Source organism: Indicator indicator, chromosome 10, assembly GCF_027791375.1.
Source record: "Indicator indicator isolate 239-I01 chromosome 10, UM_Iind_1.1, whole genome shotgun sequence".
In the NCBI taxonomy this organism is placed as follows: domain Eukaryota; kingdom Metazoa; phylum Chordata; class Aves; order Piciformes; family Indicatoridae; genus Indicator; species Indicator indicator.
Genome location: NC_072019.1, coordinates 9887757 through 9908612, shown reverse-complemented (window position 1 = coordinate 9908612; position 20856 = coordinate 9887757). Strand labels below are relative to the sequence as shown.

The following is a 20856-nucleotide window of genomic DNA, read 5'->3' as shown; positions in this document are numbered from 1 at the left end:
TGTAAAGCAATTTGGGAAGTGCCAGAGCAAAAACATTATCAAGCAAACTATTTATCAAATGTTATTTGGTTATAGACAGGGAAAAGAAGACCTGTTTCCTGTTTTGTGCAGACTATTTAAGCTATCTACATTATTTTCATGGAGCTATGAGACTTGGGTTTGTCTTTCATCCAGACTGACTAAATACAAAATCTATTCCTGTACAATTCTCCTCATTAAGCAAGCCAGATACTTTATTCTTATTTCTTCAGGAAGTTTTCTGAAATGAATTTCTTTGGTGCTTCACACACTTTGTTAACAATTTGGTTGAATTTTCAGTGTGAAAAGGGAAGGAAATCTTTGACAATTTGGGGCAGAAGTATTAGTGGGACAGGCAACTTTTTCAGACTGGAGTTTATGTTAGTAATTCAGGGAAAAAAAAGAGTCAGATATATCCCCATAAATATATTTTAGGAACGTAATAAATATAGATCCACTTTTGAAATCAGAACCCAAGAGTGTTTCAGGATTTTGCAAATTAGTTTTGTCTTTATAGCATTGACAATTTCAAGTCCTAAGCCTGAAACTAGAGGTATTGAAAATCAGCAGCCACATTGTAGTACGAAAATGTAGGCAAAACAATATCTTCCTTTAAATATTTTCTTTTCACTTCCCGCCCCCCCCACCCCCCCAGTTGTCCCCATTTCTCCTTTGGCAGCTATAAAACATTGTAACCAACTACAAATAACTATAAAGATGGAAGAGGGAGTCTGTAAAGAGACTATTTTTGCTCTCAATTTATTTTGCTTAGTCATATTTTGGACATGTTTATTTGTTTATAAGATTGCTGTACATGAATAAAACCACTAGGACTATTCCTAAGCTATTGGTTACAAATGATTTAAAGCTCATTTCTTCTCTAAAAATTAATCATGTAAAAATAAAGTCTTCCTGACCACAGATCTGCTTGCTTCCCTGTCTGTATCCAATTATGTCAGCTGCCTAAGGAGAGTCAACCCAAACTGAGCAGGAGAAATGCTGTGACTGATCTCAACAGCGCTGGAATACAGGGCAATTTTGAAGCACTTTGGGGTACTTTGCTCTTGCTAACTGCCCAGCCCTGACAGCCTAGCTAATGAGACAAGTTTCTGTTGTTCCTCCTGTCCCACGTCCAGCATGCCCCACAAGTTCCTCCCAGGGAAGCCTGTGTGTGGTTGCTCACAGCAATATGCAGCACCGTCCTGTCCTGGCACTGCTGGCAAGAGGAGCATGGGCTCAGCACATGCAGAGCCTGCTGGTCTGGCACTCAGGAAAAAAGAGCTGTAATCTACCTGCAAACCATCTGCTTTTATAGCTAGCAAGGTGAGTGTCCAACACATCTGGCAACTTACAGGGGCATTTTTCAGAGTGAAAATAAAAGTTTTAGGGAGACATTTGCTAAACTTTCTACATAAGGAGAGGCTATGCTGTTTGAGAGGAATGGTTCCTTATATCAATGTGGAAGCATCCGTGCAGGTTTCATAGTGGATTATCAAATGTCTGAAGGCTTTGTAGATGTGTTCATTCTGTGTACAGATGAACCCACCACTTCTCCACGCTTGTTCGGCTGCACGGTTCAAGTCTCCGATACAGGCCCACTGATCTTCGTATTTACTTGAAACAGCCCATTTGGAATGATCGTTAATGGAATAAAAGGTGGCATTCACTGGCATCCCTATTAGGTCTATGTTGTAGACATGGTAGTCAAGAGAGCAATTTGAGGGAAGTTTTTGGCCAGAATGCTGCCAGGATTCAGCCAACAGATCTGTCTTCAGTTCCTGAGCCATCCAGGCCACGTAGATATCTGTGGAATAACACAAGGTGTGGGAAATTAGTCTTTCATGTTCCTTTGGTTAAGAGGAGACTCAAAAATGTCACCTAGACTAGGCTTGTTTCATTCCAATGCATAAGTGAGCCAGAAGAGATTTTTCCCCTCCCTTTACTCTGACTTTTGTTTCAGAAGTTCTTTTCTACTTTTTCTGCTTCTCTGGGAAAACTTGTTACAGCAATCAACAGGAAAGAAAAGGAAAGGAAAAAAAAAGTTTCAAGCCTTCTCCATAACAAAAACAAAGTGCATGCTTCAAACCCCATATTTGTTCTTTGTTGTTACTCTTCAATAACAGAAAACAAATTTTCTGAAAATCCCTTTGTTGAACACCTTCATGCATTTTGAAGGGCCAGACAGCTTTTTGGTTTGTGGGACTCAGACATTATAATGGGACGCCATTCCTTGCCATCTGACTCATTTATTTCTGAAGCTGAACTTCTCTTTTCCCCTCAAAGAAAATACTAATTGTCAAGGAATATATTAATTGCTTATTTCTTGCTTGAGAATGTGTGACACAGAGAGCACCAGGTTCTCTTACCATCTATGAACAAGCGTGACTTTGCAAAGTGGAGAAAGGTTTCCCCATGAGCTGACTGGAGCTTGGAGAGGTGGTGCAAGGGGGCTGAGGGCAGCCTGGACCCTGCACAGAGCTTCTGCAGATTTGGGAGATCATCTTGGAAGATTTTAGGAATGGAACAGCTGTAGATTCCTGGATTATAACTCAGCATCTGTCGGTCTGAGAAAAACCCGAAGAAATGAACATATGTAGAATTAAAATGGGTTAAAGCAAATCAATCAAGAGAGTAAAGTTCTGCCTTGGAAAGGAAACCTAAATCCTTCTTAATCTTCACAGTCTATCTCCTAGAGGAGTTCAGTGTCAAAGTATCATAGTTTAGCAATCAAAAACATGTTTAATTGACTTGTATTCCAACTGGCCCTGCAGCATGTAGACTGGCTGGGAGAGTAGGCTCAGGTTTTTCCACTTACACTTCATTATTCTTACCAGAACTGTTGAACTATTAACCAGTGGTCTTGATCCACAGTCACATCTACTCATGGTCATCCTCAAGCCTCTGAGCAGTCACACAGTGCTCCGAGACAGCATGTGTAAATCCAAGCCTGTCCGTATTTATAGGAGCAGTTTCCAGTCACTTACAGTTGCCAAGCCAAATACAAAAATGCTGCCAGAGGGTCTAGCTTGGTTTTACGGAGAACAGAGCTTGACTTTCAGCATCTGGATTGAATTTGAAGTTTACTTTTCTGTACAGTGAACAGCTTAACTGTAGAAGTCCTTGCCATGGATATTTTAAAAAGAGCAAGGGAACAAAAGGGTTCATCAGATGAGCTGGTGGAAGACCAGTCCATCTGGAACTTTCCAGTCTTTCTGGCTCAGGAAATCTGTGAACCACAGGTTACTGGAAGCTAGGAGGATGGAGCATGAAATCATGACTGTAGGTGTCTCATTTTATTGTCCTCTTTTCCTAAACACATGCACAGATGTGCTTTCACAAAGAGGAACCTGATTTAGATAGCTCTAAGATGTGGCCAGTCCCCATTAATATAATTTGAGGTTTGTAACTGAAAAAAGAGTGGAAAACAGTGTGAAAAGTGTTAATAAACATGCTAGTATGACTTCTTGTATGGCCTTTTGATAGACCCTTTTCAGAATTTCAGTATCCCATATCGCTATCAGATTGTTCTGAATCTTACGGGTATTGATTTTGGGGGTTTAAAATTGTTTTTAGCATTGGTATTTTACAAGGCAAGAAGTACCTGGGGAAATTCTGGGTGATATTTATTCTATACTTTGTATTTCTGATGAGTCAAGGCTTCTACTCCAGCTCAAGCAGTGGCTGCCTTTATATTTTTAGAACTGCAGACAATTGCAGCTGAACAAGCTATTACTGGTAAAGATGATTAATCATCCTAGTTTGTATTTCTAAAGCATTTTGTATGCATGGACTGAGTTTACCCTTGATATGTTCTCGTGACTATTATTATCCCAATAGTCCTCATGGGGAGATAGATTGGAAGACTGAATTTTCCCACATTGACACAGGAAATTGTTGGATAAACATAACTGAAGCCAAGGATGCTGTTTCCAGGTCCCACTTGGTTTCCCAATCTGACACTGAAGGACAAGAACAAGCCTCAAGGAGAGCAGATGGAGAGGGGATGGAGGGCAAAAGCTTTCTTAGAGAGAAGCTTTTCATACCTATTTCTGTGAACTGGTCATATTTGAAAGTTATACAGATGGCTGTCTGTCCAAAGGACTCCCCAGTAGCTGGATACCCATAACCATCCTCAGGGATGGGAGGGAACAGGGGCACACTGTGAATCACCCAGAAGCCTTGTGATTTGTCCAAGAGCAGAAACCCTGTGAAAAAAAAAAGGAAAAGTTTCTGCAAATTAGTTAAGGAGGAAAAAGCCCTGAGACAATAGAGCTGTGTCCTTCATCTTTGATGCCGAAGACACCACACTTCAATGTGTTAATGTCTACAGTAAGCTGGCTGTAGAGTAGGTTAATGGATTATAGGAGACACTAGTATTGTATTAAAATTGCATGAATTCTTTCCTGCATAGCCTAACTCAAGCTGTCATCAGGTTTCATTTGGAAAAAAAAAATCTTTTCAAAACCTTTCTTTGCTCAAATTTTGTCTTCAAAAAGTCTGATGATTTAGTGGCCGCCACCCTTTCTCCACTGTTCATTTTCCTTACTTTCATATATTCACAACGTAAGTGGAAACAGACTGTCAACACCGTGTCTTCTTCCCCAGACTGAATTCTCCTCCTCCAGGGAAGCAGCAGAGAGATAGGCTTCTCCCAAGCTCCGGGGAGGAGCAGGGCTCCCGAGCTGTCCCCTTGCTGCAGCTTCAAAATACAGCCCTGTTGGAGTCAGGCTGGGCAGTCCCCTCCTGCTTCCTCAACGGAACGCACCTCCACTGAAGTTCATGCTTATTTAAAGGCTTGCTTTACTTTAACTGCATAATTTAGCACTTCCGTGATCTTGACAACAGTTTCTTGCCGTAGAGAGAGTTCGGAGGGGTTTATGTTTACGGAGCCGTTCCCTTCACCTTTTGTACTGCTCTTCCTGTTAGGCTCAGGATGATGTGAGCTGAAAGGAGCTGAAGGCGTTTCGGCTCTTGAAAACAAAGGGTCCGTAAGACCTAAGAATTCACATCAACGCAGCACAGGCATAGCAAAACCAAGACAGAAGCTGCAGCATATGTAACTACACAACAAATCATGTATCATGCAAATCATTCTCCGGTTTTGCTTTAGGCAGGAATTTTAGATATGCAAATAAGACAAACAGACCAGTGGATGCCATCCACAACTTTAGAAAGGAGAAAATAGGAGCTTGGGACTCTCCCTGTACCTTTGGTATGTCCTCTTTTCCACCCATAGGAGTTTGATTCAGGGACCTCATCGTTGTATATTGCATATACAATATTGTTCTTCTGCAGGAAAACACATGTTTTTGAATCATGGCATTCAGTAAAAGCAAGGCATTTAGGCAAACATCCTCTGCTGGGAACAGAATTAAAAATTCAGGACTTCTCCGTGTGAACACCACAAGCCTACTCTTCTCCAAATTCAGCTGACACAGTTTCCACAGAAGCTACAGTAAAATAAACCTGAAGGCTCAGCATTAGGACCCTGGTTAATACAAAATGGAAGTTTTTTCAGTCACTGCAGTAGCCCTTCCTCAAGAGATCAAACATACTCACTAAGGCAATTTACATGGGTTTGTTGGACATCTGCTTACAGAGAAATTCCTCCCACTTTTTGTGTGTGTCTCTGATTTAGCAACCAGATCCACTGAAACTGTTTGCTGAGGAAAAACAGACATGGTCAGTGTTCTTGTGAAGGACAAGCAATTAACATTTTTTTGGTAAAATATTTGCATATGGCCACACCTTGTTCCCCCTGAACAGACAACTTCAAAGGAGTTGGGACATGCTTCCCCTCCTGATGTACTTGTACACAGTTTATTTCAATAACAAAAAGACATGGAATAGGATGGTTGACTAACTGCCAATTTTTGCCTAACTTCTGGGAATATCTTCTACAGGAAATAAATGCCACCTTACTACTAGTCAACAGCAGAAATGCAAAGACACACTCAGACTCCCAGGAATACTATTAGATAGTAAAAAAATCACAACTATAGACATATTTTGTGGTATTTTATAATCACTTAACACAAATATAAATGAGGTGTTTGACTGGTGTGGGGGGCTGTAAAATAAAAGCCTAAAAAGCATCATATCACTGCTGAAGCAGTCGCAGTGAATTTCAGGAGGAAGAGCAAAACCCAGACTTCATTTGAGACAGAGCATGAAACACACACAAGGACAAGTGTCTGTAATAGTCACCACTGGCCCTCCTCTTTCTTTGCAGCCAGTTCACAGCTTTGGATGTTACTCAACATGAATTTCAGAGAAGCCATTTGGCTACAAACCAATGCTAATTTTTTTGATGGGCAACGCTTAAAGTGTGTGAGAGGCTTGACTAGAAATTAGAATTGTAACCAAAACTGCAAATTATCTGCCCAGCTGTCAAGACACTCCCCTTGATGTGTTTTAGTAGATCTAGTCAGTCAGGTCTGGCCATACCTCTACCTGCTTATTTTGTCTGGTTTAATTTCATTTGCTTGTAGTATCAAGTAGATGTACTAACAAAATGATAATTAAATGTCACTTGCCTCAGATTCATACGTCTCATACAGCTGCTTCAGTGTTTGTCCCAGAGCACCCTCTGTCATGTTGACAAGGTATTTACTGAGCTGCCACTGTGGAGCCAAGGTGTCCATGTAGAGATATTCCAGCCCCAGCATGGGAATCTCTCCTTTGACGTGTTTTGGCAACTTGTAAAGAGCAAACCTGTAACAGAGCCACAGAATCACAGAAACATTCAGGTTGGCAGAGACCCTCAGGATCACCAAGTCCAACCAATAACCCCACTCTACAAGGTTCACCTCTAAACCATATCCCCAAGCACCACATCCAAACGACCTTTAAACGCATCCAGGGTTGGTGACACAGCCACCTCCCTGGGCAGCATATTCCAATGCCTGACCACTCTTTCAGTGAAAATTTTTTTCCTAATGTCCAGTCTAAACCTACCCAGTCATAGCTTGAGGCCATTCCCTCTTGTTCTATCACTAATTACAGAATCAGAATCACAGAATCAATAAGGTTGGAAAAGACCTCAAGGATCATCAAGTCCAACCTGTCACCCAAGACCTCATGACTACTCAACCATGTCACCAAGTGCCACGTCCAATCCCCTCTTGAACACCTCCAGGGATGGGGACTCTGCCATCTCCCTGGGCAGCACATTCCAACGGCTAACAATTACCTGTGAGAAGAGACCAGCACCAGCCTCTCTACAACGTCCTTTCAGGACAGTCAAGAGCAAGTGTTTTCTTACAACCATCCTGGTTGAATGTGAAAATTAGTATCTCCTTCCTAATTAAGGACTGAAGAGACAGGTGGTTCTGGGGATGCCTAGACCAGAGCAGGACCAGTGCCACCAGCATGCAGTGTGGACATCTCTCAGCCTTGAGTAGGTGACCCAGCACAGAAACCAGCAGCAGCTTGGCAGCACATGACCTGCTACAGGCAAATTTGTTCTGCTTCTTAACAAGCAAAGGAGGCCAATTCAGTGTCAAATTTGAGGTACCCCTGGTTTGGGTCCTGTTTAGATACCAAATCCCTTTGCTTCTGGTGCTGGTAGAGAACCTCAGGTTCCAAAGTCAGTCTGGCATTCTCATGGGCATCCTGAAACACCTCTTACCAATATATTTTTATATTATGTAAATAGAAGTTTAAATTAAATAGATAAAATTATGTATTGAAATTACAAAAATTCAAAATGTTATATTTATACATATTAAAACCACAAAATAAGTATAAAACTATATGATAATGTTGTTCCAAACCTACTTTTCCTAACAGACTTGCACACCACTGAAAGGTTTGTGGTAAGTAACTGTAAACCATTTGCCAGAAGCACAAATCTTTTCCAAATTGTAGAGTACTCAATATTGTCAATAAACGGCCTAGTTCATATTAATGTCCCTGATGAAGTAAACAGGTTTTCCCAGTGTACAATTCCATGTGATTAACTGCAATATAATTAATTGAGCCACTTTTTTTGAGTGCTGCACTTGAGTAATTTGTTATTTTTGTCAATAGTAAGAAGTGAGTGGCATTGTTTTCAATCCTATACTATTTACCAAAAACACAGCCTGACTGTGCTTAACCCTTCAAGTATAATCAGGAGGTGTAAGCCTTCCACAGTTGATGTGCAGTCTCAAGTTGTTCTATAAAAGTCATTTCCGAAAGCAGGTAAGAAGTGGCAGGAAAGCATTTTGCTAGAGGAGCATTTAATCCATGGGAAATGTACATGCACAGGCAGAAGAGAAACCCACACTGGTGATCCTGCTAATCCACTTGCTAACTGACTGAGTGATGTTGCCTAAATATCTCATGAGAAATTGTTGCTGATGACAGATCACAGACAAGAGAAGAAAGAGATCTACATAGCAAGGCTGGGGAGAAATTGTTGCTGATGACAGATCACAGACAAGAGAAGAAAGAGATCTACATAGCAAGGCTGGGGAGAGCTGCCTTGTGCACAAGGAGTCACAGCAGTCACATGGTTTGAAGTGAAGATTCGTAAAGGAGAGGAAGAGCAGTAGTTATGGTAGTACCAGCTGCTCCAGGAATTAGTATATGAAAGCCTTCCAAACTGCTTTGCAATGTATCAGAAGAGTTATGCGTTGCATGAAGATTTATGCCTTGCATCTGACAAACCCACATTAGCAGGTGTGCTTCTGGAAACGCTAGTAGTTGAGCTATCAGTAAATTGCTTGCCAGTTCCAAGTGGATATATCTTTTGGTCCTTTCCAGAAAGCCAGCTGTGTGTATTAGCAATTTAGGTTGTATGAAAGTCTTCACTGCACAGGAAGTTTCTCAAGAGCTTACGCATTTGTGGGAGCAGAGCAAAAGTTGTTTTCCTGAGAACCTTAGCCCTGATGAGCATTGTCACATTGTTTGCTTGTGACTGAACACCAACCTATTCCAAATAATCACAGCTTCACTTCTTAATGACATCTTTGCTGCTTCTCCTTGCCTCTCCCCCAAAGAAAAACCCCATAGCTTCAGTCTTTGACTCAGCACTTCTTAGAAAGCAGAATTTTGGCTTTTATTTGCATGAAGAGCTTCCCACAGAACACAGTGGGTTTGGATGAATAAAGGAAAGGTTCTGCACTCCTTAGAGAGCTGATGGTGCAGTGTAAGGTGCAGTGAAGGCAGCAGGATGAGCTCCAGACAAAACATAAAAGAGACTCTTGCCAGCTCAGGCACTGTGTGTGGGTAGGAACTGCAGGCACAGCTGCAGACTGCAGATGGGATCAGGTCAGATAGGACAAGTGATTCTTCTGGTTTACTGGCAAATGAAAGGGTGCATTAATGCTGAGTAATTATGGAATATTGCAGGATGAAACCACGGAATAATAGGAACTCACATAAAGCTCTTGCTAACCAAATGTGTGTGTTTGAAGGGGCATTGACATTTTTGGCTGAAGAAGCTTTTTTCAGCAATTTCAGTTCTGCTTCTCCTACGAGCTTCATAGCAACCAAATCCAGAATCAGCACAGGCTGTTTCTTGTCAATAAACTAGGATGACCCCTGCAGACAGGCAAGCTTCTCCTTCACTTGATCATAGCACACTGGAAAGGAAATGATCTCTGTCCTTCCTGCTATATTTGTCAGAAGGGAAGAGGGTTTTGCCTGTGCAGACCCCCCAGTTCCCATCTGGAAAGGGTCCCACATTGCTGGCATTCACACAGAGGCAGAGGTGAATGACTCCTAGCCACAGCTTTCAAAGAATTTCTCAGAGAATTTGGTTACAAAAATTTTGTTCAGTTAAGAAATGTTTTTCCTGAAAAAAATTACATTATCCAGAAGGCCTGCTTGAGTAGCCTGCCCACAGAGTGAAGAGCTCCTGCCTTCCCTGCAGTTAGCTCTGTGTGCAAGGGAAGGGATGTGCAGAACAACAACTGCTTATCATTTGTATCTAAACTAATCATTGCTCCATGACAAAGACACTTTTCTTTTGAAATTGAGTGCTATTTATCTTTGGAAAGCTTCCACGTTCTTTTTAAAGAGTCCTTGTTTCACTTTTTAAACTTGGGTTGGATATTAAATAATTATCTGTGTCTTTCATCTTCAAAGTACATGAATCCAATTAATCATTTAATGCCCAAACTCGGGCTCAGTGCTGGCAGTACCAGCTCTAATGTGCCAGCAGCTCCAGTGGAGGGGAACGACCTCCGCTCCTCAGTCAGAAGGTGCTTTCCCACACTGCCAACCCCTGCCTTCTGCTTCTCCTGCATCCCTCCTGGGGCAGGTCAGCCTCTGCTTCCCCTGCATCCCTCCTGGGGCAGGTCATCCTCTGCCTCCCCTCAGCACTGGCAGCTAGGGGGCAAGTCCCACCAAGCTGACATTCAGGCATGAGTGAGGAGGCCAAGGATGAGATACAGCTGTTTTATCATGCTCAGCTCAGTTCCCTCAGCCAGAAGAGCCAAGTGCTGGAGCCCTGGTGCAGGCCAGGTGCCTCCAGGGTTGCTGCTAGTGAGCACAGCCTTGGCACCCAAACACAGGTTCTGCTCCCTTTGATGATGAGACATGAACGCTGTGTAAGGTGGTGATTATTTTGCAGTTAGTCATAATGCAGTAGGGTGGTTGGGTCACTGAAATGAAATCACATTTCAATAACTTATCCTGGGTTTTCCAAACGCACAATTCAGCTACAACTCACAGGCAAGCAGGGTTAAAACCATGACTGCTATGCACTACTTTGTGGTGATCCACCTACTTTGTGTGGTTTAATCTCAAGTCTTATTTACTGACCTGGCATTTCTTCCTGTGTGTTATTTACTCACCAATCAACTGCCTCCCCATCTTCATTCCGGCAGGAAATCTCAGCTGCCCACAGGGGTGCAGAGGAGAGAAGCAATAGCAAAGCAGGGTGCCACCACGCAGATCCCATGGGCATTTTGGTTTCTCAGCTGCACTCAGCTAGCACTGAGTAGGCTCTAAAAGGAGAAGTTGTGCAGCATTAACTGTCAGCTCCTGCTGCATGATGCAGTAAGCACACCCCAGGCAGCTTGTCTGGAACAATGCAGCCAGCCTGGGGAGTCAGAGTTGCACGAGTGGCCAGTCAGAGTGCACGAGCAGCAGGGCCAGGGCACCTAGGAGTCACTGGAAACTGCTCATGATTTCTTTGGGCAATAAAATGGCAAAATGACAGTTCTCATGCTATGTTTTTGAGAAAACTTAGCTTTGTGTTTTTAAAGCAGTACTTTGACTATTTAGAATAGTCAAGGTATTCTGCTTTAAAAAAAAAAAAAATCAGCAAGCTGCAGATACTGAAACTCTTTGTTTTCTTTTTAGTGCTGCATGACTGATATTTGAATTTGTAACAACTATCTGAAAAACACTGGGTGTTCAGACACCTAAACCAAAATAATTTCCATCTCACTACCTCTCCATCCTACCCTTGTGCTGAGCACAGCCTTTGCATTGCTCCTGCAAAGAGGCTTTTTAGTGAAGTCCCCAGCCCTGTGTGGTTCTGGCTGGGGCAGTGGGAGCCTTCATTTGTCTGTGGGGACTGAGCCCACAGGGGCTGACAGGCAGGGAAAATGTTTTGCTCTCTGAACCACAGTAATTTACTTACAATTAGTTAGTAATTACTTTTTAAATTATCTTTTTAGTTCCTTAGCATTTCTTTTAGCAACAAACATGTCTGAATTGAACAATTTTACATCTGATAATCATTTAGCAACTCATGCATAAAAAGCTTCAGTTTCTATTTTGGTGTGTAAAAATATTCTTTCTCCCTCCTCATTATGCTTACATTACAAGATGCTGATTTACATTAAAAGATGGTGAAACCAAGTATGGGATATTTCAGCCTTGGGGAGAGTGTAATGCAATAACCTCTGGATATTTTAGCATAACAAAAATCCTCACAGCCTTCACAGTATTTTCTCTCCTTCCTAGCACAGCCTCTCCAGCACTGTAATAGAGGTGTAAACAGGGTGTGTTCCACAGAAGCAAGATGGAAATGAATAGGCCTTAGCACAAACAAAACCAGCGACCACAGAAAGCCAGGATTTGGGAGGTGTGAATTGAGACCTGAATTTTGCTGCTCAGTCTCTCTTCTAATCCCTTTCATGGGAGCTCAGAACTGTAACACGGTTGTGAGGAAATGTTTTCAACCAGACCAGCTCAGTCTCTTTGCTTGCTGCAGAACTGCAGGGTCCATACAGGGGGTAGTAAAACATACAGCAAGCCGAGAATGTGACAGCTGTTTCCATTTTCTGCTTGGGACTTCTGCCTGCTTACAAAGCAACCTTCTCACTCCTCAGGGAAGAATTGCTTTGGTACTCACCACTTCCACTTGGCCTTGGAGCAAGTCTCCACATGCCTGTTTTGGGGGCAGCCTTGCTGGACAGGACCAGCCCCACTGGAGCACTACAGAGGGTGCAGAAGTGAAGGCTGCCTGTTCAGCGCATGGCTGTTCCTCTGCTGAGTCACGGGGGCATGCTGGGTGCAGAAAGAGATAATAGAGGGGAGACTCAGTGCAGGTCCCTACAGTCAGGACTACTCCAAAGATGAGAATGAGACTAGATCACTGTAATTCATGTTAGATGACCTACCCCTATAACATTTTAGAATTTTGTCACAGCTGCTACTAATGTAATAATAGCCTCCTAAAGTCTTTTCCCTTCCTATCAGGGCTTTGTCATTTATAATGGAAATATTTTCATTAACACAGGTAACCACAAAAATAAAGGCCATAAGCATTGTTTATGTTTCATTGACTGACCAGAAGTCAGGTTTCCCCTGAGTTCCTTTACAGCTGTCACTTATTTTCTCTGCAGATCAAGGATGTAGAAGTCCTCAACTGTGAATATGGCAAGAATACAATTAAATTCCTTCGCCTTCATAGAGAAGGCAAGAAGCATTTTGTTAAGGAGGTGGAAGTGTGCACACATCTCCGTCTGACTTCTGCTCATGAGTACCTGGATGGAAACAACTCCTTTGTGATACCTACAGACACCATAAAGAATATTGTCCTTGTGTTGGCCAAAAAACATGGGGTATTTTTTACTTTTTAACTAGCCTTGTTGTTTCTTATGACCTCACTTGGAAATGTTTTTTATACTAACTTTTTATTTTCAAAACGCATCAAAGCAATCTCTACCCTTATTGGCACATTAGATCAGCAATAAAGTCAACCTTCAGTCATTTGGGAATTTCTGCTTCTCCAGTGTTTATCCTTGTGGACTCCTTCTTAGTTTTCCAAAGCATTTTTTTTTCACATAGAGCTAGCAGTTGTTTTTGTAGATTTGTGCCATAAGATACATATTTTTTTTTAAATCTAATAGCACATAATACTGTGTTATTCCTATATAGCCTTTTTAAACAGGTCTCAAATTATGTGAGGCTTCCCTTAATTCTGTTAACTGTGCTCTTACTTCCTTTAGTGGCATCTACCAATAGTAAGAATCTATAGTGTAAATTGTCTCAGCTTGTAAAGCTTAATGAAAGCATTGTTACAATCTTTAGCTTGTAAAGCTTAATGAAAGCATTGTTAGGATTATTTCAGCATTGTATTTTCAAAGCATAAGGCTTCTGCAGCAGTCTCTTTGCAGCTTGCTGTACCACAGAAAGGGAGATTTTTGACATTGCTCTGCAGCTGCTGTTTCTAGTATATTGCTGTAAGCTGATCAAATGACTGGTCACAGTGCACAAACCACAAGTGAGAGAAATCTCTGCTTTTAACAACATTGATCCTTCCCAAATATTTACAACAATCAGAACTATATACTTTTGTACATAAGGTAATTGCTTCTTTCTAATAATACTGTTTGCTGCCTTAGATCCCAACTTTAGAACAATTTGCCATAGATATCTGCAAACACTTCATGACAACGTTTTGCCAAGTGGCATATGTCAAAACCTACATTCAAGAAGTACCATGGCGACGTCAATATCAGGTATCTCAAAGGCTAATGCATTTAGTTTGTTTATTCTGGAGCCATACATGACTCCCTTAGTTCATGTTTTCAAGTTAAGATGGTATTTACTGCACTTTTACTTACATGTCTGCTCTAAACTGCAGAATGGTGTTCCCCACATCCACTCATTCATATGCGCTCCTGAAGGGATCCGTTTTTGTGAAGCTGAGCAGTGCAGAAATGGTGAGAAAAGAATTTGCAGCTTCCCCTACTCCTTGTAAATATTTCCACCTATGAGATGAAGATGGCTTTAGAGATACTAATGGTGTTACAGGGCTTATAGCACAACCAAACCATTCCAGAGATCTAAACCAAAGAATGGTGTCCTAATGCTGCAGTCCTTATCTCTGAGACCTGGCTGAACTGCTAATCTAGCTCACATTTATATGTGTATCCTTTACTTTTAATGGTTACAACAGCACATCCTGCAGAACTGCTATATATTGACACAGGTTTTAAAAGGCTTCTGAGAATGGGCTGCTTACTTTTTTACATTATACTATAGTCTACCGTCTCACTATTCTCAGAGAATATATATATAGAGAGAGTATCATGAAACCACACTGCTGTGGGCCAATTGGCTAGGTTGCAGTTACGTTCAAAAGCTGTCAACATGGCTTGGTTTTACTTCTAAGGAAGATGCAATTTCATTGCCGCAAATCAGGCTGGCTTAAATTTATCGTGAGCATTCAACTCTACGTGCAAACAATTTTTCACATGGTAATATTTTAGAGCATGCCATTTTTTGCATGCCATGCACAAAACACTGTTCATCTTCACTAAGAGCTTTAGTGACATTTGGAAGACATGAGCTTTCGAGCTCAACTATCTGACAGGAAATTGGCATTCCAAAGGGAGTGTAAAAACTGACTCACGGCAAGAGCATAAATTCAGTCTCACGGTGTTGGTGTTTCATTTAACCCATCTCTCAGATTACTGGGAACTGAACTGAGACCACTACATTGCTTCACACAGGGAGTTTAAAGGTTTTAGGCATCAGTTCAGCACCTATCTATTACTGCCTTAATATAACTTAGAACTATTTTCCATCCAACCCTCTCTCTCTATTTTCTCAACATATCAGGGTTAGGTCCAATGTCAAGACCAGTTTCACCTGCAGACAAGACATGAGTTCTGAAAGGTGCATTTTAGCACTGTCCCTGTATTCCTCCTGAAAGAAAGAGAGTTTGTACAAGTCTTCAGTGCCTCTTGGCCTGATCATTGTTAATATTCCCAGTAATGCTAATTACTGCTCTATTTTTTGTAGCCTCAATACTATTCATTTTGCTTTCTGGAAAATGTTAAGAAAAGAATCCAGAATTCAATTTCTTCAAGAACTTCTGCTCTTAACATAGATTCAATTGAACTGCTGCTCTTAACAGATTCAATTGAAAATTCAGCATGAAATTCTGCAATTTCAGGTTCTACACAAACAAAAAACCTTTAAGGCTTACTGAGGAAACTGCTTTTCCTCCTTAATCTTCCCTTCATGTAGTCCTTTAGCTGTTTCTTTAGGATAACCTGCCTAGGTGAACAATAATCAAAGAGAGGATTTTCAAATCCTTTTAATTTTTCTTATAAGAGAACCTTCTCTATCTTTAGCATCCTCCTGTGAACTTATCAGCCAGACACAGAAATTTATTTCTCAGTTAATCCTATCTTTTAACACTTTTCTTATTATTACAAGAAACCTAGCGAGGCTTAATAGAATTATAGGCTTATTCTTTGCTATTATATCAGCAGATAAAAGGCTCAGGGTTTTTTGGAAATTGAAAACATCATAAGTAACTTAAAGTCAACATTTGACAATTGAGCACAGCACAAGCACAAAACATACTGAAAGCACAGCACAGGCTGTTCACCTGTAAAACTTTGCCTAGGCATTATATTCTTCAATGCAAGTTTCAGGTTGATTGCTACACAGCCAGCCAGCCAGCCTTTCAGTAAATCATTCACTTTGAGGACTTCCTTCAAAGAAGCTGTGTATTTAAATACGAGGTAAATATATCTCCAAGTTTGCTGATAGTGTCTGCCCTACCTTAATACTTGTGTGTTACAATCTTATAGCCAAGCAATGAATTCATCAAGATCTGAATAAACTCCAGAATATCCTGTCCAAGAAGAGCCTTGTCTTTTGTTTTAAAACCTTTAGTTATAACAAGAGGATTACACAGAATTATAAATACACCTCCTTGGACTAACTAAAACCAAATATGTATACAAGAGAAGAAATAGATGAAATGCAGTTTTGATAATTTCTAGTGACAGAGCAGTTTAAAAGCCCAAACCTGTAAACAATCACATAATGTAGTGAAATTTAATCTTGTGGAATTAAATCCATAACAGTGGAGTTATTTCCTGTATAAATTCCTGCGAAGACACAGTTTAAAGACAGAGACTGTCAGTCTTCCCAGTCCAAGGCAGGATTACTACATGCCAGACATATTCAAGAATTAATTTTGAACTAACTAGTGTGAGCTCCAAAAGCAGCACAGAAATACCAGCTTTGGGCTTCAGCCATTGCCTATCTGCACACCTACATGCCATAAGGTTCCTCTTTTCTGAATTTTCTTTTTTGGCAACTCTGGTCAGTGAAGCTTTCAGTTATCAGTTTGGTGTGCTCTGAATGACTGGCCACTTACTGTTTAACTGCTGTCCTAAAGGTTTGTCAAACCTTTTTTGATCAGGACAAAACTGTTTGGTCTTTAGATGATAATTCACTCATGCAGCAGTGATTTACAAGAGCACTTTATAAATAGTGGCTAAGAGCAAAAACAGTGCCAGTTTGAACCTGTGGGTGGCATCTGTATCAGTGCCAGTTCCTGCTAATTAGCTGAACTGCAGGGATTTGCATTGCCTCCTCACCCTCTCATTCTTACAGATGCAAAACTCACAACAGAAAGGGAAGCAAATTTCTGACTAAGGCTCCAAGTCTTTGTACAGAGAGTTTCTACATTCATTTATGTCACCTGAAAAGGCTGATAACACATCTCTTGTACACTGCAGCACTACTAGCCTATTTGTTTCCCTTTACAGCAATTAGTGGTCTCCAAACTGACATCAGTGAGAGTCAACCCAATGCATGTCCCAGCTCCAAGGAGGGGAAATAACGCATGGTCACAGCTCTCCCTGACTGCAAATCACTTGACAGAATTTTCCATTTCCTAGTCTGAGCTCTGATTTCACTAGCTTCTGTCCTGTTTCTTACCTTTCCACTAACATCAGCATGCAGAAAAAAATATTTTTAAGGTAGCTAGGCTTGCTACAGAAGCACACAAGTGAGTCCTGGAGAGACTGTTTCATGGCTCTGGAACTGTCACTGCAAGCATGCACCAGGGGTTTCTTTCTCTCTGTCTGAAAAGGGGCTCATTTTGTCTTGTATTTTTGGATCACAGGTCCTCTGGTTGTTTATGCTGGAATTAAAGATCTGAAACTTATGAAGACAACACAGTCGGGATTTGAAGGCTTCTATAAGAATGAACACACCACACTCCCTGAAAGGAAAGACAGGATTTTATGTGGGGAGTTATTTTGCAAGTGGTTATACAGCGAATGCAAGGATTTTGATTTTGACTGCATATGGTATAAACCAAATCAAATAACATCTATTACCTAATCTGTAACCCTGAAGTCTCTCTATACTGCAGCTGTAAAGGCCAGGCCTGCAGTTGCTGCACACCAGCCACTCTCACAGCTCTCAGTGGCAGTGTTAAGTGCTTGTTAGGAGGGGTGGGAGACATGCCTTTAAGAGATACTGTCTCTCTGATGGTGCATTAAGGGACAGTATTTAAATGTGAAGTTCCATGTTCAGTACAGAACCCTTCAGGAGAACAAACTAACAACTAATTTGTCAAATATTTTTATCAAAATACCTACTTGTGAATTACACAGCTGGGGAGGGGGAGGACAAAGACATAGCTTTTTCATATAATCCCATGTGCTATGTACTTGTCAGAAAAGATTGAGAAAATAAAACAATCAAAGATCACAGTAAAACATTATGGATCTGGACAGAGAGAGCTGAAACAAGGTTTTGTAAGCACTTGTGTTACCTCTAGGAACAAAGTCCGTGAATGTATCCTTGAAGCCTTTTCTGGGCCACCCGACTGCGGCGAATATTCACCCTCTTACCAGAAAACTGTCAACTCTATCCAGATGTTCATCCTTTCCAAAGTGCCAGAGGTATCTTATTTCCTCCTGCTGATGTTTTATTAAAAAATAGTGAAAGTTAATCAGACCACTGAGAAGACCAAAATAAGCCTAATACTTCCTCTAGCAGTTTTAAGTAAGACTAGAAACTGTTTGGTGGTACAGCTAAATGGTCTGGGGGAAAAAAAACAAAACAACAAACAACTTTCTGAGAAGTTCTTACACTGATTCCCAGACATGAATACAATGGGGAAGAATACCTCTCAGTGTTTGGCAGGACACGAGTGAAAGCGAAAGGGATGGTACAACACTGTCTACATGTTCAATAGATTGTGTTTGATCAACTGTATCTGTCAGGAAGGTGGAGGGTTTCATCATTTTTCTTTACAATGACTGAAAAGACTGCCAGGCTGTTGGCTGAAAAGGTGCCCTAATTCATTGTCTCATCTGTTTTTATGGTTTCAGGTACAGGTCATAGAAGTCGTCTTGAACAACACTTTTTATAATGTTGTAGACATGACAAATCTAGGCTTGACCAATGACAAAGAAGTAAGTAAACACTCCAAACACAACTTGCCTGGACTCTTTAGAAATACTCAGCCTTAAAGCACAGCAGTTCTGCATAGAATAAACAGAGCAGTTTCCTCCCCCCAGCCCCAGTGAAAGCTCCACGTTACCTCTAAAAGAGATTTACACTGAGATTTACAGAAGGATAACTGGCTTCATGTGTTGTTCATAAAAGCTAAAGAAGAACAGTGGAATGCTTTGGAGATCAAAAGGGATCTGTAACAGAGACTACCTCTGAAAAATCATTCCAGTTTTCTCCACTGAATTTGACTTCCGGTTATAATGTCAACCTGTGCAGTTTCAACCAAGCAGAACACATCATGGAATCCTTTCACATAGCCAGGTCATGTGAAAAGTAAGCCCACCATGGTTCCTCTTTCTGCCCCACTGAGGCCAGGGAGCATCTCTGGTGCAGTGGGGTTACAAAGTAAGTTAGCTAGGTTGTAGGCTAGCTCTAGATGACAGAAGACCAGCACGGTAAGGGAACAGTAAAGGGATGTTTCTGTAGCCATTAGGAACCAAAGCAGGTTGGTGCAGCTCTGGATAAGGTATAAGACTGGGATCAGGCAGAGGGTGAGAGAAGAAAGGGATGACAGATATGTGCTTCTCCCTCCACAGCTGCTCTAGCTGACAGCCAAGTCCAGCTGAAAGTCTGTTATTGTCATACAATAGAGAGAAACTGGGTTATTCCATCTTGCATCAATGGCCTATACTTTGTTTGTGCTTTAGTCTTTCGTCTTAAGTCTTGTGATTCTGCTCCCATCCCGTCCTACACTTGCCCTCTTTTAGGTGGATATTATAGATCCACTTTCACTTTTCAGATAAGAGCAACATCTACCATTGATGTTCATAAGAGAAAGAATAGGCTTAGGCATGGTTTTATGAGGAAATGACTACCTGCAGTTTCTGCTGTGATGGTGATGGCACATTTCTGTCTCAAAAATGACCTCTGTGTTTGCACTCATTCTCCTCAGGTTCTCGTTCCAGTGGAAACTCCATATGGCTCCTGTGCTTGCACACTTGGCAGGAAGAAGTTCCTAGAAGCACAAGGCCATGTGATAAAAGATGAGAGGCAAAGTCACTTTGGACTGGCAGCTGCCCATGGAAACTAAATCGCCTGGCTACACTCACACCTTCCTGATAAACTTAGCAGTATGGCTTTCCTATCAACATATACTCCTTATTGGCCTCTTCCATTGCTGACTGTTTTCTCCTCTATGAACTCCTGAGGTTGAGATTTCTGAAGGACCCTCAGGAATTCAGAAAACAAAGTCTGTCTCTGAATCTCAGTGTGATTTGCAGATTGAAATCCCCTACACTCTTTTGAAAATCCCAGATGGAAACATTATAGTAAATTAATTTTTAAACTGACAATTCCCAGACCTCTTAATGAAACAATTAATTTGATAATGTCTGCAACATGCTTCTGATGCATCCAATCAGCAACCCTCCACATTCTATTTATTAATATTGCTTCAGTAAAATGAATATACAGGCACAAGACCAGATGCTTCATTGACATAATCTGTCACGACCCCTTGCTGCCGCACTGATCTACAGAGCTGACCCAGTAACTGAACAGGGAATCAGTCAGACACTGATTTCCTTGTGAAGGAAATGAAAAGGAAAAAAAAAAAAAAAAAAAGAAAGTCTCTCTCATGTCTCCTTTACAGAGTGAATAGTAACAGCTGTTGACTAATTTCTTTGCTACAGTTACTATATAATTACTTTTGTATTAATCATTGAGGTGCTTGAGGTTTGGAACTATGTCTGTAAGATTAATTAAATAGTGTTCCTTAGCCTAAGAATCTTATCATGACTTCTGAGCAGGCAGAAGTCAAACTAAGTAACCCTATTACTTTTGGGAGGGGCAGGGAGAAAGCTAGACAGATAGACAACATGTATCTTAGTTACCCCAGGTGATAGCTTTGAACGTAGAAATAAAACTATACAGCCAACAGTTCTTATCTTAAAAACTGCAGCTACCACATTTGCAACAGAAATCCTGCTCAACTTCTGGCAGCTTCTAACTGCTGCTCTTATTTTCTCCAAGTGTCATTTTCATAGACTCCATGTGACAAAGTGCAAATCCAACGGGAAGTGCCCAAAGTTACTCCTGAAAACTGCAATTCAGTTGCCTATGTGCTTTCTCAGTTTGGCAGAACTGCAGTATTCCTCTGAAGGCAATCATTAA

The 20856-nt window shown here is 41.2% G+C and overlaps 2 protein-coding genes across 2 annotated transcripts; one reads left to right on the top strand and one right to left on the bottom strand.

Annotated features, from left to right (window-relative positions):
- Window positions 1-1466: 1466 nt before the first annotated feature.
- Window positions 1467-10915, bottom strand: DNASE2B (deoxyribonuclease 2 beta). The gene is made up of 6 exons (XM_054384466.1): window positions 10803-10915; window positions 6555-6732; window positions 5226-5307; window positions 4062-4223; window positions 2385-2582; window positions 1467-1822 (listed from the first exon to the last, which is right to left on the bottom strand). The coding sequence occupies exons 1-6, from the start codon at window positions 10913-10915 to the stop codon at window positions 1467-1469; spliced, it is 1089 nt and encodes a 362-aa protein (XP_054240441.1).
- A 1520-nt stretch (window positions 10916-12435) lies between these two features.
- Window positions 12436-19774, top strand: LOC128969400 (uricase-like). Its single transcript, XM_054384236.1, has 8 exons — window positions 12436-12509; window positions 12785-13025; window positions 13809-13925; window positions 14051-14129; window positions 17342-17528; window positions 18005-18128; window positions 18561-18644; window positions 19637-19774. Exons 1-8 carry the CDS (start codon window positions 12436-12438, stop codon window positions 19772-19774), a joined length of 1044 nt encoding a protein of 347 aa, XP_054240211.1.
- The last annotated feature ends 1082 nt before the right edge of the window (window positions 19775-20856 follow it).